At 47.9% G+C, this 24,036-nt stretch overlaps 3 protein-coding genes across 4 annotated transcripts; 1 reads left to right on the top strand and 2 right to left on the bottom strand.

The window, feature by feature from the left end:
* Positions 1 to 887: 887 nt before the first annotated feature.
* Positions 888 to 7,576, bottom strand: C19H1orf56 (chromosome 19 C1orf56 homolog). Its single transcript, XM_045138849.1, has 2 exons — positions 6,551 to 7,576; positions 888 to 1,014 (listed from the first exon to the last, which is right to left on the bottom strand). Exons 1-2 carry the CDS (start codon positions 7,574 to 7,576, stop codon positions 994 to 996), a joined length of 1,047 nt encoding a protein of 348 aa, XP_044994784.1. The 3' UTR covers positions 888 to 993.
* Positions 7,577 to 9,053: 1,477 nt separating this feature from the next.
* Positions 9,054 to 23,292, bottom strand: Bnipl (BCL2 interacting protein like). 2 transcript variants are annotated; one of them, XM_045138513.1, is made up of 10 exons: positions 23,114 to 23,292; positions 21,470 to 21,601; positions 20,897 to 20,961; positions 14,827 to 15,015; positions 12,894 to 13,076; positions 11,868 to 11,970; positions 11,608 to 11,739; positions 10,428 to 10,514; positions 10,155 to 10,253; positions 9,054 to 9,272 (listed from the first exon to the last, which is right to left on the bottom strand). In XM_045138513.1, the coding sequence occupies exons 1-10, from the start codon at positions 23,155 to 23,157 to the stop codon at positions 9,236 to 9,238; spliced, it is 1,071 nt and encodes a 356-aa protein (XP_044994448.1). In that variant the 5' UTR covers positions 23,158 to 23,292; the 3' UTR covers positions 9,054 to 9,235. The 2 variants fall into 2 exon arrangements, with proteins under 2 accessions (XP_044994448.1, XP_044994449.1); XM_045138514.1 differs by having other exon boundaries at positions 21,470 to 21,565.
* LOC123456034 (6-pyruvoyl tetrahydrobiopterin synthase-like) lies at positions 18,650 to 19,345 on the top strand. The gene has a single exon (XM_045138515.1). The coding sequence runs from the start codon at positions 18,768 to 18,770 to the stop codon at positions 19,041 to 19,043; it is 276 nt and encodes a 91-aa protein (XP_044994450.1). The 5' UTR covers positions 18,650 to 18,767; the 3' UTR covers positions 19,044 to 19,345.
* Positions 23,293 to 24,036: the final 744 nt, after the last annotated feature.

The following is a 24,036-nucleotide window of genomic DNA, read 5'->3' as shown; positions in this document are numbered from 1 at the left end:
GTGTCAGGGTCTCCAGACACAGCAAACGAACTCCAGACACATGCACCCCTTGTGCATCTGGCTAACATGGGTCCTGGGGAATTGAACCTGAGTCCTCTGGCTTTGTAGGCAAATGCCTTAAACTCTAAGCCATCCCTCCAGCCCTGAGAGAATTTTTTGTTGTTTTTTTCTCTCTCTTTCTTTTAATTATTTTTATTTATTTATTTATTTATTTGAGAGCAACAGAGAAAGAGTGAGAATGGGCATGCCAGGGCCTCCAGCCACTGCAAACAAACTCCAGACGCGTGTGCCCCCTTGTGCATCTGGCTAACGTGAGTCTTGGGGAATCGAGCCTCGAACCGGGGTCCTCAGGCTTCACAGGCAAGCGCTTAACCGCTAAGCCATCTCTCCAGCCCTCTTTTTTTTTTATTGACAACTTCCATAATTAAAAACAATATCCCATGGTAATTCCCTCCCCCCACCTTCCCTTTTGAAACTCCACTCTCCATCATATCTCCTCCCCGTCTCTGAGATGGAATTGTCTACCAACATTGCCAGCTCTGAAGAGAGCCGATACTGAATAGCACCATTGACTTTCAAAGGCTTTACTCTGCTGTTACGCCCTTTTGGTGTTTGAGATTCATTTAAGTCTTTAAAACTACTTATTATAAATTTGGTAAAAAAAAAAAAAAAAAACACTTATGAGACAGTGTTTGGAATGAGGAAGATGAACAGTAGGAGACTCTCCTGGGCAGGGAGCAGGACAAGCCACAGGTGCTAAAGTCTCCCAAGTACTGCTGTGAAGCAAAGAGCATTGCTGGGGTCCTCACTCGGTGGTAAAACGCTTGCTTCCTGTTCACAGTTCTGGGTGTGACCACATAACCATCAAAAGAAAAAAGACCAAGGTCTACACATTTTTTCAGGTTTATTGTTTTTCTGTATTAAAATAGAGGATGCTGCGATTGAAAAAGGAGGAGAGGTTGAGATGCAGACACCTTGTGGGTGAAATGGCTGTTACCTTTTCGTTCTTTCTGCCTGGGTAAGGGGAAAATAGAAAGAAAGGGGAAATTACAAGCATGTCTATATTCTTATCTTTTCCTTGCTTCAGCCCCGTCGTCCACAAAATCCTCAACCACTGCTTTTCGTCTTTATGTTTCTTTTTTAATTTATTTGTTAGAGAGACAGAATGGGCCAGGACCTCCAGCCGTTGCAAATGAATTCCAGACTCATGCGCAGCTGTGTGCATCTGGCTTATGTGGGTCCTGGGGAATCGAACCTGGGTCCTTAGGCATCATAAACTAGTGCCTTAACTGCTAAGCCCATGCTCAGTTTTTTTTAATGTTTCTTTTTTGAGACAGGGTCAGGGTCAGCACTGAATTGAACTCCCTATGTAGCTAGGGTGACCTTGAACTTCTGATCCTCCTACCCACCTCAAGTTTGGGGACTGCGGGCAAGGTGCTGCCATACCAGATTTATTCAGTGCTAGGAACAGAACCCTAGGCTTTGTGTGTGCTAAGTAAGTAAGCACTCTGCCAACTGAGCTACATCCCAAGGCCCAAGGGCTTCATTTTTTCATATTATTTTTTAAAAATATATTTTATGTATTTGAGAGAGAGAGAGAAAGAGGTAGAGAGAGAGACAATGGGCACACTAGGGCCTTCTAGCCCCTGCAGACAAACTCCAAATGCACGTGCCACCTCATGCACCTGGCTTACTTGGGTACTGGGGAATCGAACCAGGGCCCTTTAGCTTTGCAGGGAAATGCCTTAACTGCTAAGCCATCTCCCACCCTCATATTTTTATTTATTTGATATACAGAGAGAGGCAGAGAGAGAATGAGTCTGCCAGGGCCTCCAGATGCTGCAAACAAACTCCAGATGCATGTGCCACCTTGTGTATCTGGCTTGCATGGGCCCTGGGGAACCAAACCTGGGCCCTTTGGCTTTGCAGGCAAGTTCCTTGACTGCTAAGCCATCCCTCCAGCCCCAAGTGCTTCATCTTTATATTCAAAATAATGTTGGATTCACAAGGAGAAAGACCAAAAAAAAAAAAAAAAAAGTGAACCAGCCAAGTTAGCAAGTATACCCTGTGTTGATTATCTCCTCCTGTCATCCTGGCAATTGAGACTGCTTTATCTGACCCGTCAGAACCTTCGGGAACACAAGGCTGTGTTATTTATGGAGAGTTCTTCAGATGCTCGGCAAAGATGATGGGAGCATGGGCACTGATGTCAAGCCTGGCTTCAATCCTGTGGCTCTGCTGTTTAGTGGTTTATTTTGTCGTTGGTTTTTCGAGGTAGGGTCTCGCGCTAGCCCAGGCTAACCTGGAATTCACTATGTAGTTTCAGCGTGGCCTTGAACTCACAGCGATCCTCTACCTGTGCCTCCCGAGTGCTGGGGTTAGAGGCATGGGCCACCACACCCGGCTATTTTTTTTTTTTTAATCAGATAGAAAGAGAATTAGCATACCAGGGCCTCCAGCCACTGCAGTCAAACTCGCGCACAAGTGTGACATTGTGTACTTGCGTCACCTTGTGTGTCTGGTTTACATGGAGAGTTGAAGATGGACTCTTAGATTTTGCAGGCAAGCACCTTAACCAATAAGCCATCTCTCCAGTCCCAACCCCCCCCTTTTTTTTTTTTGAGGTAGGGTCTTGCTGTAGTCCAGGATGACCTCAAATTCACTATATATTACCAGGGTGGCCTCAAACAGTAATCCCTCCTACCTCTGCTTCTGAGTGCTGGGATTAAAGACGTGCCCTACCATGTCCAGTTTTTCTCTTCTTCTTCTTCTTTTTTTTTTGAAGTAGGGTTTCAGGCTGATGTGGAATTCACTACTACATAGTCTCAGGGTGGCCTTGAACTCACGGCGTTCCTCCTACCTCTGCCACCTGAGTGCTGGGATTAAAGGCGTGTACCACCATGCCTGGCTTTTTTTTTTTTTTTTTTTTTCATTTTTTGGGGTAAGGTCTAACTGTAGCCCAGAAAGAGACACATGCACCACCTTGTGCATCTGGCTCACGTGGGTCCTGGGGATTGAACCAAGGTCCTTTGGGTTTGCAGGCAAGTGCCTTAGCCACTAAAGCTATCTCTCCAGCCCGATGTTCAGTTTTGGAGACAAGGTCTCAATGAACCCAGAGCTTGCTGATGTAGCTAGACTAACAAGCTGACAAGCCCTAGGGACCCTACTGTCTCCGCTTGGCTAGTGCCGGGATTCCAGGCACACACCACTTTGCCGAGCTTTTTTTTTTTTTTTAATCAATTTATTTATTAGGTATGGAGGGGCGGGGAGAGAGAGAGAGTAGGCGCACCATGGCCTCTAGCCACTGCAAACAAATTCCAGATACATGTGCCACGATGTGCATCTGGCTAACGTGGGACCTGGAGAATTGAACCGGAGTTCTTAGGTTTCTCAGGCAAGCACCTTAACCGCTAAGCCATCTCTCCAGCGCCGCTTTGCCAGGCTTTGATGTTGGTACTCGGTTCTAATGCTTGTGCCACAGAGACCTGGCTGACTGGGCCAACCCTTCAGGCCCCTTCCTAGCTTTGTATGCTTGTTTCTTCATCTGCAAAGTGGGAATAACACCTCATATGGTGAAGACTGGTCCAGATAAAGTGCCTAGAAGCAGACTTCAAATAAAGACTATACTTTCAGGGCCATTTCTTTTTTTTTTTTTTTTTTTCCAAGGTAGGGTCTCACTCTAGCCCACTATGGAGTCTCAGGGTGGCCTTGAACTCACGGCAATTCCTCCTACCTCTGCCTCCCAAGTGCTGGGATTAAAGGCATGCGCCACCACACCCAGCTTCAGGGCCATTTCTATAGTCTGTTACTAGAGAAGTTTCTCTGACTATAAAGTAGGTAAAGTTAGTGTAACAGTGATTCTTTAAACAAAAAAACAAAAAGCACAGAATTCTGCATCAATAATCTTATTAAAAAAAAAATGGGGCTGGAAAAATGACTTAGCGGTAAGGCATTTGCCTGTGAAGTCTAAGGACTATGGTTTGATTCCCCAGGACCCATGGAAACCAGATGCATAAGGGGGCGCATGCATCTAGAGTCATTTACAGTGGCTAGAGGCCCTGGCATGCCCAACTTATTTAAAAAACATGGGCCAAGCTGATGTGGTGGTGCATGTCTTTCATCCCAGCACTCCGGAGGCAGAGGTAGGGGGATTGCCGTGAGTTTGAGGCCACCCTAAGACTACATGGTGAATTCCAGATCAGTCTGACTTACAGTAGACACTACCTCGAAAACAAAAACAAAAACAAAAGGTGGGGGTGCTGAAGAGATGGCTTAGTGATTAAGGCTCTTGCCTACAAAACCAAAGGACCCAGGTTCGATTTCCAGGACCCACATAAACTAGATATGCAAGGTGGCACACATGTTTGGAGTTCAGTTGCAGTGGCCGGATGCTCTGGCATATCCATTCTCTCTGTCTCTCTACCTGCCTCTTCCCCTCCCCCTCTTTTTTTTTTTTAATATATTTTTATTTATTTATTTATTTATTTATTTGAGAGCAACAGACACAGAAAGACAGATAGAGGGAGAGAGAGAGAATGGGCACGCCAGGGCTTCCAGCCTCTGCAAAGGAACTCCAGATGCGTTCGCCCCCTTGTGCATCTGGCTAACGTGGGGCCTGGGGAACCGAGCCTCGAACCGGGGTCCTTAGGCTTCACAGGCAAGCGCTTAACCGCTAAGCCATCTCTCCAGCCCCCCCTCCCCCTCTTAAATAAATAAGTAAAAATAAAAAATATTTTTAAAAATGGCCTGGTGTAGTGGTGCACACATTTAATCCCAGCACTTGGGAGGCGGAGGTAGGAGGATTGCCCTGAGTTAAAGGCCACCCTGAGACTCCATAGTGAATTCCAGGTCAGCCTGAGCTAGAGAAAGACCCTACCTCAAAAACCAAAAATAAATAAATAAATAAAAATAAAATAAATGTGGAACACTTCAGGAATTTCCATGTCATTTTTGTGCTAATCTCTGTATTGTTCCAATTTTGGTATTGCGCTGCCTAAGCGAGCACTTCATCTGAAGTCTTAAATATTTGGTCAATAGTCATCTGATGACCAATAAGACAAGTTGCTTAACCAACCAGCAGTTGCCCAAGAAGTAACACAAGAGCCGGGCGTGGTGGCGCACGCCTTTAATCCCAGCACTCGGGAGGCAGAGGTAGGAGGATCTCCGAGAGTTCGAGGCCACCCTGAGACTACATAGTGAATTCCAGGTCAGCCTGGGCCAGAGTGAGACCCCTACCTCGAAAAACCAAAAAAAAAAAAAAAAAGTAACACAAATGAGGCGTGGTGGTGCCCGCACGCCATCCCAGCACAGGGGAGGTGGAAACAGGAGACGTGTTCAAGGTCAAGACCGGGAGGATGACAGCTCAGTGGATAAAGTGCTTGCTGTGCGAGCTGAGACTCCGAGTTCGCGTCCCCAGTGACCACGCTGTAAGAGACTGATTCGAGGGCTGGAGAGGTGGCTCAGTGGTAAGGGCGTTTGCCTGCAAAGCCAAAGGACCCTGGTTTGATTCTCCAGGACCCATGTAAGCCAGATGTAAGAGATGACAAGTGTGTCTGGAGTTCATTTGCAGTGGCTGGAGGCCCTAGTAAGCCCATTCTCTCTCTCGCTCTCATAAATAAATAAAATAAAATAATTTTTTTAAAGAGATGGCTCAGTGGCTAAAGGGCTTGCTTCCAAAGCCTGATGGCCAGTATTTGATTCCCCACTGCCCACAGAAAGCCAGATGCACAAAGTGACAGGAGGCCCTTCTGCTCCCATTCTCTTTTTTCCATTTCATAAACATTAAGAAAAAAAGTGCACACCTTTAATCCCAGCACTCTGGAGGCAGAGAAAAAAAGTATAAAAATAAAAGAATGAGAAAGGATGGGAGGGAAGGGCAGGGGAAGGGATGAAAAAAACAAACAAACAAACTAAGGACTGGAGAGATGGTTTAGTGGTTAAGGCACTTGCCTGCAAAGCCAAAGGACCCAGATTCAATTCTCCAAGACACATTGTATGCCAGATGCACAAGGTGGCACATGTGTCTGGAGTTCCTTTACAGCAGCTAAAGGCCCTGGTGTGCCCATTCTCTCTATCTGCCTTTCTTTCTCTATCTCTCTCAAGTAAATAAAGGGGGGGAAAGGAAAGAAAGTGGTAGAGTATTCCAACAACACTAGAGACTGAAAGTGGGATGTCATCTCAGCAGGAAGATGACCTTGAGTTCGAGGCCACCCTGACACTACAGAGTGAATTGCAGGTCAGCCTGGGCTAGAGTGAGACCTTACCTTGAAGAACTAAAAAAAAAAAAAAAAAAAAAAATACAGGAGGGCACTGGAGTATAGTGTTAAATAAAGCACTTTCCTAGCATGTGTGAGTTTCTGAGTTTGAACCCCAGAACACACACACACACACACACCAGGAAACGGCCAGTACAATCTATGGCCAAAACTAACCTGAATACCCAATGTTATGACTCAGTGAACCAAACAGCTAAGTCAGGAACTATTCGTGGCAAAGCAGCGCTGGCTGTCTTAGGAACAAGATTTGAGACATCAACAAACAAAACACTTACTGGCTGCATCTCTGTGAACACGGAAGAAAGGCTATTCCAGATATCCTCCAGGCCCATCCTGACCTTTTTCCAAAAAGCCAGGGCCGGGCTGGGGCTGGGAGGTGGTAGGAGAGGTCTGCGTCTGAGATGGATGGGGGGCATGGCAGAAGTGGTGGTGGTGGTGGTCGGGCTGGTGGTCTGAGAGCTGCAGCTGTCGCCGGAGCAGAGGGACGAGTCCAGGGGGCACTCCTCGCGACGCCGGTTGCAGGGACATTGGTGGTAGGTGCAAGGCCGGTGCTCGGTCCGCAGCTGGTTCAGGGCCCCGACACGCAGGCGTCCAGAGAGGCCTTGCAGCTTCCCGGCCCGGCTGCGGCTCATGGTGCCTGACTTACAGTGGCAGTGCCAAGGTCCCCAGGGCATCAACACCACCCGCAGGTCCTCTGGAGGTGGCATGGCTGGGCGCGAGGGTGTTGACCAAGGCTTTGGGGTGGACCCGGGCGTGGACCACCGGCTCAGAGTGGTGTCCGACGAGGTGAGCAGGTCCGCGGTGGACCTTGAAGTGGCCGACGGCAGACTGGTGGTCAGTCTGATCTCTCTCTCCTGGCTGTTGGCCAGCACCCTGCCCGTGCTGGGACTGGCCACGGTGCTGGCCGCGGTGCTTTTGCTGGCGTCGATCACGACCCCTTCTTCCAGGGATCCGTCTTCGTCCTGCTCCAGGGCGGGATCCGACGCGCGGCTGATGCCCGTCACCGTGGCTAGGAGCTCGGCCGCGGCGGGGCCGGCCAGGCGGTCGGCGGTGGCCAGGGCGTCGTTCTCGTCCTCCTCCACCTTCATCCTCGTCTTCTGGGGGACACTGGGCCGGGCGGGGCCGCCGGTGCCGCGGCTGCGGGCGGGGCCCCCGAAGCGTAAGCTGGCTCTGGGACTGTCGGTGGTCGGGGCCGGGGTCGGGGTCGGGGTCGGGGTGGAGGTCTGCTCTTGGGCCCCCGCCGCCCGGGGCCCCGCACTAACCAGCAGGGCCCAGAGCAGCACGCAGGCGGCGGGGACCATGGGTGTGGGAGGCTTGGGATAGACAGGCAGGCCCAGGCTCCTACCTCCTCTGCCTCCCTTTCAGGCTCTTCCAACGGCGCCAGATCCTTCGACTTCGAACCTCCCCCCACCCCAACACCCGAGGCGGGAGGGGGCACGTGCCCAGCCCCTCCCCGAAGACCAGCAGCAGATCCTCACCCCCCAGCCCAGAGGCTCAGCGGGGGGGGGGGGGGGCTAAAAGTCCCCTGGGGTCTGGCATGGTGGCGCACGCCTTTCATGCCAGCACTCGGGAGGCAGAGGTTAGGAGGATCGCCATGAGTTCGAGGCCAGCCTGAGACTCCATAGTGAATTCCAGGTCAGCCTGGGCTAGAGCGAGACCTTACCCTGAAATTTTTCTTTTTTTAGTTTTTCGAGGTAGGGTCTCGTTCTAGCTCAGGCTGACCTGGAATTCACTATGGAGTCTCAGGGTGGCCTAGAACTCATGGCGAACCTCCTACCTCTGCCTCCCCAGTGCTGGGATTAAAGGCGTGCACCACCACGCCCAGCTAAAGCACACAACGAATTTTTTTTTTTTTAAAAGAAATGGGGCTGGAGAGATGGCTTAGCGGTTAAGCGCTCGCCTGTGAAGCCTAAGGACCCCGGTTCGAGGCTGGATTCCCCAGGACCCACGTTAGCCAGATGCACAAGGGGGCTCACGCATCTGGAGTTCGTTTGCAGTGGCTGGAGGCCCTGGCGCTCTCATTCTCTCTCTCTCTCTCTGCCTCTTTCTCTCTCTGTCACTCTCAAATAAATAAAAATAAAACACACAGAGAGAATAAAAAAGAAAAGAAAAGAATAAAAGTCCCCTTGGAATCTTGGCAGCAAGAATACAGTCCCAGCCGTGGTAGCACACACCTTTAATCCCATCACTCGGAAGGCAGAGGTAGGAGGATTGCCATGAGTTTGAGGCCACCCTGAGACTCCATAGTGAATTCCAGGTCAGCCTGAGCTAGGGTGAGACCCTATCTTGAAAAACCAAAAAAATCCCAGAACCAAAAAGTGTGTTATGATGTAATGGGTCAGAGAATGAGTCATTCATTTCCTGGGAAAGAATTAAAATCTCATCATAGTTTATTAAAGGTCACAGGGCTAATGTACTAACAAGGGTGAAAATATAGGTCTTGGAAACATCCCTTCCCAGGATCACAGTCAGCAGACACAATTTACAAGGGGGGACCTTCCACATTTTGCAAGTTGACTCCTGAGGTTCCACCAGACAGGCTGGCTTGTGGTTGGGTAAACCCAAACCCTCCAGCTATCTCCCTCATACACTGCTAGGACAACCAAGAAGAAAAAGAATACAGCCGCTTTTTATTTTTAATTGTTACAGATTTTTACAGAGGAGACCCAAGGTTCTACAGATAAAACAGGATTGAATCTCAGAAGTTGGCACTTCCAATGCCACTATACTTGACATTCCCCTCAGCTGAAATGAAAGCCAAGCCACCCAGCGGTTCAGGTTCCGTACTTCAAAGCCCCGCTGAAGTCCAGTTTCGTGGAGGGAGGCAGAGGAGGAGAGCTGGTGATACCAGCTGGAAGGCGGGAGGTGGTTTCTAGAACAGCTCAGATGTCTCAGGCCAGGGTCCAGGCAGATGACCGTTATCTTTTCCTGGTCCTAAGGTCCTTTGTCCAGTCTTAGCGTTAGGTGCCTCTTGAGCCATGGAGATCCTGGTCCAACCTGTAGGGCGTTGGGGGAAAGAACTAGTTCAGGGGCAGAACGGGTTTGACTCACTGGGTTGAGCAGAGAAGCCAGGTGAGTAGGATGAGCTGTAAGACTGTGTGTTTGATTCACGTCATTGTTTCCAATCCTTTGCTTCCTCCCCCCTCTTTCCCCACTGGGTGGAATCTACTCACAGCCAAGATATCCCTTCCTAACTACCATGCCTGCGCTCAATACCCTTGAACCATTTCTGAGTAATTTCTCCCTCCCTTTCTCTGCCCTCTGGAGCTTGACCCGGGGCCTCGTGCACGACCTTCGAGAACTGTACCAGAGCTGGGCGTGGTGGCGCAGGCCTTTAATCCCAGCACTCTGGAGGCAGAGGTAGGAGGATCACCGTGAGTTCAAGGCCACCCTGAGACTCCATAGGGAGTTCCAGGTCAGCCTGGACTAGAGGGAGACTCTACCTCGGAAAACCAAAAACCAACACGAAAAGGGCTGGAGAGATTGTTTAGTGGTTAAAGTGCTGCGAAGCCTAAGGATTCATGTTCAACTCTCCAGGTCCCACATAAGGCAGATGCAGTGATGCAAGCGCGCAATTTCGCACATGCGAACAGTCTCACCTTGAAATTTTGAACCTCCTGCCTCAGCCTCCCAAACGCTGGGAATTACGCCTAGGCTTACACTACCTTGTGTGGCTCACATTACTTTTCTTTATTGATAAATGCAATCAGGTTCTAAGTTCCCTCCCTGGGTAGATGCAGTTTCCCCAGACACACCAATTACACCTGAAAGCTGGGCTCGTGCGTTTTTGTTCTTTTTGTCTCCCCACACATCACGAGACGGTACTGGCTTTGCACATTCTAACCCCAAGCTTCATGCGGAAGGAAGGGCAGGACTCACTGTCGGACGGTTTCAGGGATGTGGACTTGATCTAAGGAGATGAGCTGGGCCAGCTCCCCCAGGCTGTCCAGGAAACGGATCTTTCGTGTGAACTTGGAACTGAAGAGAGAGAACAAACCAATTGCGTCTGTACTGGGAAGACTGGTTCCCGGAGAACTCTCGTAAAGGGAGGAGTAAGCAAGTCCAGTGGTTAAGTCAGAGTGAAGCAAAGTCTCCTTAGCCTTGATACCAAAAATAAGGAAAAGGGGGGGTCCTTGTCCCCAGAGCTGGTACCTGATGAAGGGCCGAAGCAGTGCCAGAAAGGCCTTCACATACCACGTCGCGTGAACGACCACCAGGGCTCGTAAGTTTTTCCGGAGCCTGAGGGAGAAAGTGATGAGCTCGTCCATTCCCTGTTCCCTCCACACCCGAGGACCAGGTAGACTGTTGTCTATTCTGCAACCTCCTCAGCGTCTCTCATTTCTAGGTAGGTTTTTCTTTTTATTATTATTTATTTATTTATTTGAGGGTGACAGAGACAGAGAGAAAGACAGAGGGAGAGAGAGAGAATGGGCGCGCCAGGGCTTCCAGCCTCTGCAAACGAACTCCAGACGCGTGCGCCCCCTTGTGCATCTGGCTAACGTGGGACCTGGGGAACCGAGCCTCGAACCGGGGTCCTTAGGGTTCACAGGCAAGTGCTTAACCGCTAAGCCATCTCTCCAGCCCTCTTTGCTTTTCATTTGGTTTTCTTCAAGGTAGGGTCTCACTCTAGCCCAGGCTGACCTGAAATTAGTCTCAGACGGGCTTTGAACTCACAACGATCCTCCTACCTCAGCTTCCCAAATGCTGGGATTAAAGGCGGGTGTGACCACAACTGGCTCATGTCCAGATTTTTCTGGCAATCAGGCCTAATCTCCATTCCTTTAGCTCTGCCCATCTTATTTCAGCCCTCTATGTGCCTCATTTCTAGGAAATTCTCTAAGAATAGCTCCTCAGCCTGGTCTTTGCTAACCCATTTTCTTCCTGCCCTACCCTCACAGACGTTGCATATGCGAACTTCTCCACGCTATGTAGGCCAGGCTGCACATGAAAGGCAGGCGTAATTCCAGCCCTTGGGAAGTTGAAAGGGAACAGGCAGGAGGATCAGGAATTCAAGGCCAGCCCTCGTTACATAGAGATCTGAAGGCGAGCTGTGGGCTACATGAAACCCTGTTTCAAAAAAACAGACAAAAGGGCAGGAGATACGGCTTAGCAGATAGGCCACTCACCTACAAAAAGCCAAAGGACCCAGGTTCAACAAGGTTGGCGCATGTGTCTGGAGTCCGTTTGCAGTAACTGGGGGCCCTAACACACCCGTTGTCTCTATCTGCCTCTTTCTCTCTAGCCAATAACTAAATAAACATAACACATTTTTGAGAAAAGGAGAGAAAGAGATACGATGGCAGAGTTGTGGCCCCCTTGTCCCAGGTCCCACCTCCGATCCAGGGTAAGGTAACACTGGCGAATCCAGCCCAGAGGTGGAACTTGGGCCCTGCTTGTGCCTCCGCTCAAGTGAACAAGAAGATAGTTTTCAGCCACCAGCAATTCCAAGGTTCCCACGATATACCTGGGGGAGGACAAGATTGTAGGGAACGTGTTGGATGTCTCAGAGAGTCCTCAGAGATTCTTCCTGGTGGCTCTGTCGCTCATCCCTCCCTGCCCCCTCCAGGCGGCCCTCCAGGGTTCCCGCCTCACCTAAACAAATGCTCCATGACATAGGTGTAGTTGGGGACACTGCTTCGGGGTAGGTAACAGGAAGCAAAGAGAATGACAGCATTGAGGCCATCACCATGGTAACCTGTAGAGCAATAAAAGGAAAATTCACTTGGCTACAAATATGTGAACAGATAGAACATCATATATTTAGGCTGAGGGGAAGTCATGTGAAAGGTAGGCCCAGCAGCTGAATCTCCAATTTAACCATGTTAGCCGGCGGCCGTACTTTTTTACCTTTTTTTTTTTTTTTCGGTTTTTTGAGATAGGGTCTCACTCTATCTCAGGCTGTCCTAGAATTCACTATGCAGTCTCAGGGTGGCCTTAAATTCACAGTGATCCTCCTACCGCTGCCTCCCAAGTGCTGGGATTAAAGGCATGCGCCACCATGTCTGGCTGATAGTTTTGTTTTTTTTTTTTAATTTTTAAAAAATTATTTAGGCCAGGCGTGGTGGCACACACCTTTAATCCCAGTTACTCAGGAGACAGAGGTAGGAGGATCGCCGTGAGTGAGTTCAAGGCCACCCTGGGACTACAAAATGAGTTCTAGGTCAGCCTGGGCTAGAGTGAGACCCTACCTTGAAAAACAAACAAACAGCAACAACAAAAAAAAATTATTTGCATGTGCTGGTTGTGGTGGCGCAGGCCTTTAATCTCAGCACTTGGGAGGCAGCAGTAGGAGGATCATCTCGAGTTCGAGGCCACCCTGAGATTACAGAGTGAATTCCAGGTCAGCCTGGACTAGAATGAAACTTTACCTCCAAACACCAAAAAAAAAAAAAAATAAAAATTAAAAAATTGCACGTCTCTGTGTATGTGTGTGCATGCCAAGGTTTCTTGCTGTTGCAAATGAATGTCAGATGCATGTGCCACTTTTTGAGAGATGGATTTTCTTGGGGAATGGAACTTGGGCCAGCAGGCTTTGCAAGCAGGTACCTTTTAATCTCTGAGCCATCCCCCTGGTCCAGGTCATAGTTCTTAACCCTTGGCATGTGTATTAGCCATTACCTCCATGAGATAGGACTTTCTTATAGGGTTCAATGATGGTCATGTCCACTCGCTGCTCCCGCTGTCCTGTTCGGAACACTCTCCAGCGATGACCATCTTCTCCAGCTACATCCCACATACAGCCCGGGCCTAGCCTTTTGGCTGCCTCACTGGCCCCCAAGCTTTCTGCCTGGGGCAGGTCATCTGAAACAGGGGGGGCAGAAGAATCACCAAGGCAGATTTCCCACCTTCTCTTTCTAGTAAGTTTCTTTCGAACTTCTAGAAAGTTATTTTATTTTATTTTATTTTTGGTTTTTAGAGGTAGGGTCTCGCTCTAGGCCAGGCTGACCTGGAATTCACTATGTAGTCTCATGCTGCCTTTGAACTCATAGCAATTCTCCTACCTCTGCCTCACGAGTGATGGGATCAAAAGGCTTGTGCCATCACGTCTGGCTTCTCAATGTTTTTCTTTACTCTTTGGCTCCAGTTTTCCAATTAAGTCAACTCCTTGTGGTCTGTTTCTTCAGATGTTCATTTATCCTGACTGCTTCACTAGACCACTGATGACCTTGACTATGGCTCTTGCCAAAATCAGCTTTTCTTTCCTCCCTCCCTTCCTTTCCCTTCCTCCCTTGTTCTTTCCTCTTTATTTACTTATTTATTTAGTTAGTTATTTATTTGAGAGCACCAGAGAGAAAGAGGCAGATAGAGGGAGAGAGAGAATGGGTGCACCAAGGCCTTCAGCCACTGCAGCAGACCAACTCCAGACGCGTGCGCCCCCTTGTGCATCTGGCTAATGTGGGACCTGGGGAACCGAGCCTTGAACAGGGTTCTTAGGCTTCACAGCCAAGCACTTAACCACTAAGCCATCTCTCCAGCCCTTGTTCTTTCTTTTTGAGACAGGGTCTCATATAGGCCTGCCAGGCTTCAAACTACATATGTAGTTGAAGGTAATCTTGAATTTCTGATCCTCCTGCCTCTACCTCTTAAGTGATGGGATTACAGGTATATTTCACCATGTCTAGTCTACACGATATTGGGTGTTTTGTACATGCTGGCAAAGCACTCTGTCAATGGATATATATATATATATATATATATATATATATCAGCTCTTCTATTTTATTTTATTTATTTTTTGTTTGTTTTTCAAGGTTGGGTCTCGCTCTAACCCAGGTTGACCTGGAATTCCCTATGTAGTCTCAGGCTGGCATATGCAAATGCCTTGACTGCTAAGCCATCCCTCCAGCCCCTGTTTTTTATTTATTATTTTTTATTTCATTTATTTACTTGAGAGAGAGAGATAGAGAGAAGGAGAGAAAAAGAGGCAGCTAGAGAATGGACACACCAGGGCCTCCAGCCACTGCAAATGAACTCCAGATGTGTGCGCCCCCTTGTGCATCTGGTTTACACGGATCCTGGAGAATTGAACCTGGATCCTTTGGCTTTGCAAGCAAATGCCTCGGCTGCTAAGCCATCTCTCCAGCCCCTGTTTTTTTTTTCTTTTTTTAAACACTTTATTTAAGGGAGAGAGGAGGAGGCAGATAAGAGAGAATGTGCACGCCAGGGCCTCTAGCCACTGCAACTGAACTCCAGACACATGTGCCACCTACTCCATCTAGTTTATGTGCGTACTGGGGAATTGAACATGGGTCCTTAGACCTTGCAGGCCAGTGCCTTAACCGCTGAGCCATCTCTCCAGCCCCCAACTCATTATTCTTATTTATTTATTTATTTATTTGAGGTAGGGTTTCACTCTGGCCCAGGCTGACCTGGAATTCACTATATAGTCTCAGGATAGCGATCCTCCTACCTCTGCCTCCAGAGCGCTGGGATGATAGGCGTGTGCGCCGCGCCCTGATCCAACACGTTCTTTCCTGTAATCAGTGCATTCTACCCCCCCCTGAGCTGCAGTTCACGTTACAGCCTTGTCCTTGGGGGCGCGGTCTCCCACCTTCCCATTCAAATTCGTGTCCGCTGTCCAGCTGCTCCGAGTCCGAAGGTGTCTCCAGCTCGTCTATCTCCAGGTCCAGGCTGCCGCCGGAGGAGGAGGACGAGGAGAGGGTGGAGGAGGTCCCGTCTGGGGCGGAGAGGCGCTTGCGCATCGGACGCTGGCCACAAAGGGCTAAAGTGCGCGGGGTGTCTGGGGTTGGACGGAAGGAAGGAGAAATAAAATCAAGCCGAAACCATAGAAAGATGCGTAAATTGAGGCCGGGCGTGTGGGGCGCGCCTTTAATCCCAGCAGTCGGGAGGCAGAGGTAGGAGGATCGCCATGAGTTCGAGGTCACCCTGAGACTACATAGTGAATTCCAGGTCAGCCTGGGCCAGAGGGAGACCCAACCTCCAAAAAAAAAAAAGGGCTGTAGGGATGGCTTAGCGGTTAAGCGCTTGCCTGTGAAGCCTAAGGACCCCGGTTCGAGGCTTGGTTCCACATTAGCCAGATGCACAAGGGGGCGCATGCATCTGGAGTTCGTTTGCAGAGGCTGGAAGCCCTGGCGCGCCCATTCTCTCTCTCTCCCTCTATCTGTCTTTCTCTCTGCATCTGTCACTCTCAAATAAATAAATAAAAAATAAATAAATAAAAGTTACGGCTCATCTGTAATATATTTAAAAAAAAAAAAGGTGTGTAAATTGAGGTGGTGGCACATTCCTATAATCCCAGAACTCAGGAGGCAGAGACAGGAGGAGCCTCAGGAGTGTTCAGGATTATTAAATTTGAGGCCAGCCTGAGACACAGAGACCCTGTCTCAAAAACAAAACAAAACAGGGCTGGAGAGATGGCTTAGCGGTTAAGCGCTTGCCTGTGAAGCCTAAGGACCCCGGTTCGAGGCTCGGTTCCCCAGGTCCCACGTTAGCCAGATGCACAAGGGGGCACACGCGTCTGGAGTTCGTTTGCAGAGGCTGGAAGCCCTGGCGCGCCCATTCTCTCTCTCTCCCTCTATCTTCCTTTCTCTCTGTGTCTGTCGCTCTCAAATAAATAAATAAATAAATTAATTAAAAAAAAACAAAACAAAAGAAAAACAACAACAACAAAAAAAAACACCCTAACAAAAAAACCGCAAACAGCTAGACTTGGTGGCTCATAATGGAAGCTTGATGCCAAGTTGGGCAACATATGAGCTCCAGACTAGCCTGGGGTATAGAATGTCTCAAAAAAAAAAAAAAAAAAAAAAAAGAAAGAAAGAAAGAAAAAGGAAGCCAGGTGCTTTGGCACAGAGGTAGGATAATTGCCATGCATTCAAGGCCACCCTGAGAATACATAGTGAATTCCAGGTCAGCCTGGGCTAGAGTGAGAACCTATGTTGAAAAACCAAAATCATAATAATAATTAATTAATTAAAAAACAATAAATAAAGGAGCTGGATCAGCAGTTAAAGGTATTTGCTTGCAAAGCCTACCAGCCCAGGTTTGACTCCCTAGTACAAACATAAAGCCAGATGTATGAAGTGGTGTCTGCATCTGGAGTTTGTTCACAGCAGCAAGAAGCCCTGGCACACCCATAATCTCTTTCTCAAGTAAATTGGCAAAAATGAAAATAGTGATAGGATCTGTCTCAGTGGATAAAATGCTGGCTTGCAAAGCCTATTGGCCCAGGCTCAACTCCTCAGCCACCCACATAAAGCTGGACAGGCATTAGTTTACAGTGACAAGAGACCCTGGCATGCCCATATACACATGTACACACATACAGACAGATAAATTATTAGTCGTAGTACTATTGTTTTTTTCTGAGGTAAGGTCTCACTGTAGCCCAGGCTGACCTGGAATTCACTATGTAGTCTCAGGGTGGCCTTGAACTTGTGACAATCATCCTACTTCTGCCTTCTGAGTACTGGGATTAAAGGGGTGCACCACCACACTGGCTTAGGTAAATTATTATTTAATATTTAAAAAAAATGTATTATTACATATGAGTTCAGGCATTCAACCTTTTAAAAAATTATTTACTTATTTGTCAGAGAAAGAAGGAGGGAGAGAGAGAGAGGATGGGCGTGCCAGGGCCTCCAGCCACTGCAAACGAATTTGATGCATGCACCCACTGGCTAATGTCAGTCCTGCGGAATTGAACCTGGGTCTTTTGGCTATGCAGGCAAATGCCTTAACTGTTAAGCCCAGATAAATTATTTTAAAAAAACAAAACAGAAGCAAAAACAATAAAGCTGGGTGTGGTGGCACATGTCTTAATCCCAGCACTTGGGAAGCAGAGGTAAGAGGATCACTGTGAGTTTGCGGCCACCCTGAGACTACATAGTGAACTGCAGGTCAGCCTGGAGTAGAGTGAACCCTACCTTGATGGTAAGACCCTATTGCTGAGGACTCCACATACTTGGGCTACAAGGACACTGAGAAATCCTGCTGGAGCTGAGCTGAAAACCTCCTCCATGTAGACCAGCTGACAGAAAGCTGGAAGAAGCCATTCTACATGTAGTTCAATGGGAGAAAGAGATACCACCAGTGAAGATGCTCAACAGTGGACACTGCAAACCTTATATTTAGCCAGCCAGGACAAATGAGCCAGCGGGTGCAATAGTGGCATGTCTGTCGTGAGGGAAACCAACCGCCCTCTAATTGGACTGGAGGCCTGCTCCATGGGAGGGAATACATCCCTGACACTGAGAACCTACAACAGGGGTCATCATGAGCCCTTGGGGTGTAACGTCTGCTGCTGTCTGGCTAAATGTATATGCTACACACTCGCTCTGTGGTCCTCGTGGCCTCAAACTCACAATTATCCTCTTACTTCTGCTGCCTGAATGCTGGGATTAAAGGTATGCAGCACCATGCCTGACCTAATAAATACATTTTTAAAAAGCGTTGATGTAAACTCGGCGTGGTGGTGCACACCTTTAATCCCAGCACTCAGAAGGCAGAGGTAGGAGGATCACTGTGAGTTTGAGGTCACCCTGAGACTCCATAGTGAATTCCAGGTCAGCCTGGGCCAGAGTGAGACCCTACCTCAAAAAAAAAAAAAAAAAAAAAAAGTGTGGATATAGGGTGAACTCTCTCTCTCTCTCTTTTTTTTTTTTTTCCGAGGTAGGATCTCACGCTAGCCCAGGCTGACCTGGAACTTACTATGGAGTCTCAGGGTGGCCTTGAACTCACGGCGATCTTCCTATCTCTGCCGCCCAAGTGCTGGGATTAAAGGCATGTGCCACCACACCCAGCTAGGGTGAACTCTTAAAAGGAAATAAAACAGGGAGCATTTGGGCAAAGGGGAACGTGAAATGCAAAAGGGTAACACACCATAGGTCAGCCTGAGTTAGAGTAAGACTCTTCCTCAAAAAATAAAAAGACAAAACAAAAGGGTTGGGGGGATTGGAAAGATGGCTTAGTGGTTAAAATGCTTGCCTGCAAAGCCAAGGGAGCCAGGTTTGATTCCCCAGGACCGACATAAGCCAGAGGCACAAGGTGGTGCATGCATCTGGAGTTTGTTTGCTGTGGCTGGAGATCCTGGCATGCCTATTCTCTCTCTCAAATAAATAAATAAATAAAAATATTTATGAGAATAAATTAAAAAACAAAAAAGTACAGGGCTAGAAAGATGGCACAATGGTTAAAGGCACTTGCTTGCAAAGCCTGCTGACCTGGGTCCAATTCCCAAACCACCCACATATGCTGGATGCAAAAAGCAGCACAAGCATCTGGTGTTCAGTTACAGTGGCAAGAAGCTCTGGCGTGTCCATACACACACATACACATGCAAATAAAAAATATAAATAGGGAGGTCCGCTCTGCGCAGCACCCAGGCGGGAGCGCGGGCGGGGGGCCCGGGCCGCGGGCGCCGCCGGGCACTGGTGTCGCGCCTCGTGTCCTTCAGCGCGAGCCACCGGCTGCACTGCCCGTCTCTGAGTAGTGAAGAGAATGTGAAACTGTTCGGGAAGTGCAACAATCCAAATGGGCATGGGCACAATTATAAAGATTGATCCTGTTACAGGAATGGTTATGAACTTGACTGACCTCAAAAAATACATGGAGGAGGCAATCATGGAGCCCCTGGATCACAAGAACCTGGACCTGGATGTGCCGTACTTCGCAGATGTTGTAAGCACAACAGAAAACGTAGCTGTATATATCTGGGAAAACCTTCAGAAATTCCTTCCTGGGGGAGTTCTTTATAAAGTTAAAGTGTATGAAACTGAAAATAATATTGTTGTGTATAAAGGACAATAGGTTTTAGGGGTTAACATTGTGGAAAGATTAAATTTAATATTTGAAAAAGATGTTTGTTCTCTAGCATATTAAGCAGTCACCATGTAATTGTGTCTTTACATTGTGTTCTGTAGTGCCTAATCTAGTGAACTGACTGTAATACCTGCTATTGTATATTGGTACGTTTTTAAAAATCAAACTTGTATCCTGAATGTGTTTTTTTTTTGGGGGGGGAGGAGGGATCTGGGGATTGAACCCAGGATCTCACACATATAAAGCATTCTGTCTGCCACTGAATTACATTCCCAGTCCTCTAAATATAATTTGAGTCTTTTCATCTATACATTAAAAATTATTTTGTTAAAAAAATATATATATAAATAGGGCTGGAGAGATGGCTTAGTGGTTAAGCGCTTGCCTGTGAAGCCTAAGGACCCCGGTTCGAGGCTCGGTTCCCCAGGTCCCACGTTAGCCAGATGCACAAGGGGGCGCACGCGTCTGGAGTTCGTTTGCAGAGGCTGGAAGCCCTGGCGCGCCCATTCTCGCTCTCTCCCTCTATCTGTCTTTCTCTCTGTGTCTGTCACTCTCAAATAAATAAATAAATAATTTAAAAAATATATATATATATAAATAAACTACAAAAACTGGGATGGAAAGATTACTTAGTGGTTCAGGTCACTTGGCTTACAAAAGCTAAAGGCCTGGGTTCAATTTTCCAGGATCCGCATAACACCAGATGCACAAAGTGGTGCATGCGTCTAGAGTTCATTTGCACAGGCAGAAGGCCCTGGTACACCCATTTTCTCACTTTCTCTTGCTCTCTACTTCTCTGTCAAACAAATATTAAACGAACAAACAAACAAAACCAGCAAGAACAGGGGCTGGAGAGATGGCTTAAGTAGTTAAGGCATTTGCCTGTGAAGCCAAAGGACACAGGTTTGATTCACCAGGATCCATGTAAGCCAGAGGCACAAGGTGGCACATGTGTGTCTGGAGTTTCTTTGCAGCAGCTGGAGGCAAGAACAAAAACTAAGATCGGGTGGGAATGGTGGCTCATGACTTCAATCGAGCACTTGGGAGGCTGACATAGAAGGAAGGTTGAGAATTAGAGGCCATCCAGAAACCCTGCTTAACAAAACAAAAACAAATAAACAAAAAAAAAAAAAAAAAAAGAGATGGAGGGATGGAGAGATGGTTAGAGGCTAAAAGCACTTGCCTGTGAAGCCTAAGGACCTAAGGTTTGATTGCCCACACAAGCCAGATGCACAAGGTGGTGCATACATATGGAGTTCATTTGCAATGGCTAGAAGCCCTGGTGCATCCATTCTCTCATTAAATAAATAAATATAAACAAGACAAAAAAATCCCAGATGTACACTTGAGAGGCAGAGGCAGGAGGATTGCTGTGAGTTCGAGGCCACCCTGAGACTACATAGTGAATTCCAGGTCAGCCTGGGCCAGAGTGAGACCCTACCTTGAAAGACCAAAACAATGTAAAATAAAAATAAATAATAAATAACACACACCACCAGGCATAGTGGCACACCCCTTTAATCCCAGCACTGGGGAGGCCGAGGTAGGAGGATCACTGTGAGGTCAAGACCAGCCTGGGACTACAGAGTGAGTTCCAGGACAGCCTGGACTAGAGTGAGACCCTACCTCACAAACAGCCCAATGTGGTGGCACATGCCTTTAATCCCAGCACTCAAGGGACAGAGGTAGGATCGCTGTGAGTTTGAGGCCATTCTGAGACTACATAGTGAATTCCAAATCACCCTTGGCTACAGCCAGACCCTACCTTGAAAAAAAACAACAACACCCAAAACCCAGATGTATAGGACTGAAAATGTGAGTCCTGGTCCTACTTTACTTACCTTTCTGTGAAAGTCTATGAGGGTCTTCGAGATCTCTAGAAGAGCCAACCTCCTCAGGAAGCAATCTAGAGGGGAAATAGTGAAATAGGGGACAGAAGGCTGGGGAGATGGCTCAGCAGTTAAAGGGGCCTGCTTACAAAGCCTGTCGAGCCAGGCGTGGTGGTGCACGCCTTTGATCCCAGTGCCTGAGAGGCATAGATGGGAGGATCACTGCCATGAGTTTGAGGCCAGCCTGAGACTACAGAGTGAATTCTGGGTCAGCCTGGGCTAAAGTGAGACCCTACCTCGAGAAACAAAACCAAACCAGACAAAAACAAAGCCTGTTAACCCCAGTACCCACATAAAGCCAAATGTATACAGTGACACGTGTCTGGAGTTCACTTGCTGTGGTCAAGAGGCCCTGGTGTGTGCATTTTTTCTCTCTCTTTCTGCTTGCAAATAAATATCATTCTATCAGCAATCTCTTCCCACCAAGATTTTATCATCTTCTTTTCTTTCTTCTGCCTCTTTCCTAAAGTACTAATCCATCCTTCCTGCATTCCACTTGTCAGACTCCCTCATTTCTTTCCTCACCTAGGGAATTCTTCATCTTGCCATTCTTCCTTCAACTCCAGTTCTCCAAGCCTCAGGGCTGCTCCTGTTTCAGCTGCTTCGGCCTTCTCCCCGATCCTGACAGTCCCCAGAGGAACAGATGATCGTGAGGGGCTGGAGAGATGGCCTAGTGGTTCAGGTGCTTGCCGGCAAAGCCAAAGGACCCAGGTTCGATTCCTCAGGACCCGTGTAAAGCCAGATGCACAAGGTGGCACATGCGTCTGAAGTTCATCTACAGTGGCTGGAAGCCCTGGCATGCCCATTCTCTCTATCTGCCTCTCTCTCTCTCTCTCTCTTCCCCCGCCCCCCCAAGGAAGGCTGACATGGAATTTATTATTCAGTCTCTCAGGATGGCCTCAAACTCTTACCTCTGCCTTCCAACTGCTGGGATTAAAGGCGTGCGCCACCACACCTGGCTTTCTCTCTCTCTCTCTCAAATAAATAAGTATATAAAATAAAAAAGATTTTAGGGCTGGAGGGATGGCTCAGCGGTTAAGCGCTTGCCTGTGAAGCCTAAGGACCCCGGTTTGAGGCTCGGTACCCCAAGACCCACGTTAGCCAGATGCACAAGGGGGCGCACGCGTCTGCAGTTCGTTTGCAGTAGCTGGAGGCCCTGGCGCGCCCATTCTCTCCCTCTCTCTCTGCCTCCTTCTCTGTCTGTCACTCTCAACTAAATAAACAACAACAGAAAAAAATTTTAAAAAAAGATTAAAAGAAAAGATTATCATGAGACAACCTACACAGTATCCAGAAGGAACTGGACAGTAGGAAGCACACACTAAAGCCGGGCATGGTGGCACACGCCTTTCATCCCAGCACTCGGGAGGCAGAGGTAGGAGGATCGCCGTGGGTTCAAGGCCACCCTGAGACTCCATAGTAAATTCCAGGTCAGCCTGGGCTAGAGTGAGACCCTGCCTTGAAAAACAAAACAAAACAAAACAAAAAAACAAAACAAAACAAAACAAAATATATATAAATGAAAGAAAAAGGAAGCGCACACTAGAACGAAGAACATTCATTGTTACAAAGGGCGCTCACCTCTCATGACCTAAATATTTCACCTCCAGCATTTGCCAACCTGTCACCGACTGTTGAGCTGGGGAGAAGAGTTTAATTATGCAGCGAATCCTATTTGCCTTTGTGGTGGTGATGCCACTCACAATGTGGGGGTGAGATATTACTATTGGCTGGCACCCACAGAAGCTGCCTAGCTATCTCTGGGCAAAACAGTGGCATATAGTACCTAACCAGGCCTGCCTTCCCTCTCATGCTAGGGGAAGTCATGGTGGAGGAAGAAGGCAAGGAGAGGTTTACTAAGAACCTGGACTTACTTTTGTCTGGGTCAGCTTTCTGGATGGCTTTTCTAGAGGACGGGAGTTAAGAGAACAGCACAGGCCGATTTACCAGACACAACATAGAACATTTTTGTTGTTGTTGTTGTTAAAAGCCAGGGAATTATCCTCCCTCAGAATTTCATAGGTTTCCTACCTCACCCCATCTCTACAGACAAATGCTCTTCAATTGCTCCTTTCTCCGAGGAACCCCCGAGATCTAACCAGTAAGGCCTGCACGGTGGGAAACTAATCCCTTGGTTTCTAATCATGCGAGCCCCACGCTTTTACTTACCCCACATCTGCTGGCTTTTTTTCTGCCTCCTGCATGGTTCCCATCGTCCCTGGCCTTCCTGGCCCTCTTTAAACAGAGTGGCTGGGGAGATGTAGCCCCAACCCTTAACTCTTTCTCACTCTTTGTCTCTCTCTGCCCCTGTGCTCTGGCCTCTAAGAAGGCAGGAGGTGTGGAAGGGAGGTAACCTCATCTCCAAACAGGTTTTGCCACCTCCCCTCCCAAAGAGCAGGTTTGCTCAAAAGAAAAATCCTGCCTCCAGTGTGGGGGCGGGCTCTTGGGAGGAGAGTGCATTTTCTAGGGTGACAAGTCTTGGGTGAGTCCAGTCAGGCAATTTGTTCTCTTTTCCAGATTCCTTATAACCTTCTGGAAGCTTTTATCTTATTAATTTTTTAAATTTACATATTTTTTATTTACTTATTTATTTGAGAGAGAGAGAATAGGCATACCAGATCCTCTAGTTGCTGCAACCAAACTCCAGACGCATGTGCCACCTTGTGCATCTGCCTTCATGGGTCCTGGGGAATTGAACCTGGGTCCTTAGGCTTCACAGGCAAGTGCCTTAACTGCTAAGCCATTACTCCAGCCCTTATCATTATTATTTTATTTTTCTACATTTTTCTTAACATTTTTCATGATTATAAAAAATATCCCATGGTAATACCTTCCTCCTTTCCCTTTGAAATTTCATTCTCCATCATATCCCCTCCCCATCTCAACCAGTATGTTATTATTATTTTAAATTATTAAATTATTACACTTTATTCAGAAATATACAAGGGGAGCCGGGCGTGGTGGCATATGCCTTTAATCCCAGCACTTGGGAGGCAGAGGTAAGATGAGTTCAAGGCCACCCTGAGACTACATAGTAAATTCCAGGTCAGCCTGGGCCATAGTGAGACCCTACCTCAAAAACCAAAATAAAT

This window comes from Jaculus jaculus, chromosome 19 (genome assembly GCF_020740685.1).
Source record: "Jaculus jaculus isolate mJacJac1 chromosome 19, mJacJac1.mat.Y.cur, whole genome shotgun sequence".
In the NCBI taxonomy this organism is placed as follows: domain Eukaryota; kingdom Metazoa; phylum Chordata; class Mammalia; order Rodentia; family Dipodidae; genus Jaculus; species Jaculus jaculus.
The sequence above is the reverse complement of the archived record's forward strand: the minus strand, read 5'-3'. Positions and strand labels throughout refer to the sequence as shown.

What these genes read in the sequence shown, in the direction of transcription:
- LOC123456034 (XM_045138515.1), top strand. Translation starts at nt 18,768, where the DNA reads ATGGGCATGGGCACAATTATAAAGATTGATCCTGTTACAGGAATGGTT.
- Bnipl (XM_045138513.1), bottom strand. Translation starts at nt 23,157, where the DNA reads ATGGGAACCATGCAGGAGGCAGAAAAAAAGCCAGCAGATGTGGG. An exon ending in TCATAGACTTTCACAGAAAG is followed by an intron (nt 15,016 to 20,896) that starts GTAAGTAAAGTA and finishes GTCCAACCCCAG; the next exon opens with ACACCCCGCGCACTTTAGCC. An exon ending in ATCCCTGAAACCGTCCGACA is followed by an intron (nt 9,273 to 10,154) that starts GTGAGTCCTGCC and finishes AACGCCCTACAG; the next exon opens with GTTGGACCAGGATCTCCATG.
- C19H1orf56 (XM_045138849.1), bottom strand. Translation starts at nt 7,576, where the DNA reads ATGGTCCCCGCCGCCTGCGTGCTGCTCTGGGCCCTGCTGGTTAGTGCG. An exon ending in TGTTCACAGAGATGCAGCCA is followed by an intron (nt 1,015 to 6,550) that starts GTAAGTGTTTTG and finishes CCCCTTACCCAG; the next exon opens with GCAGAAAGAACGAAAAGGTA.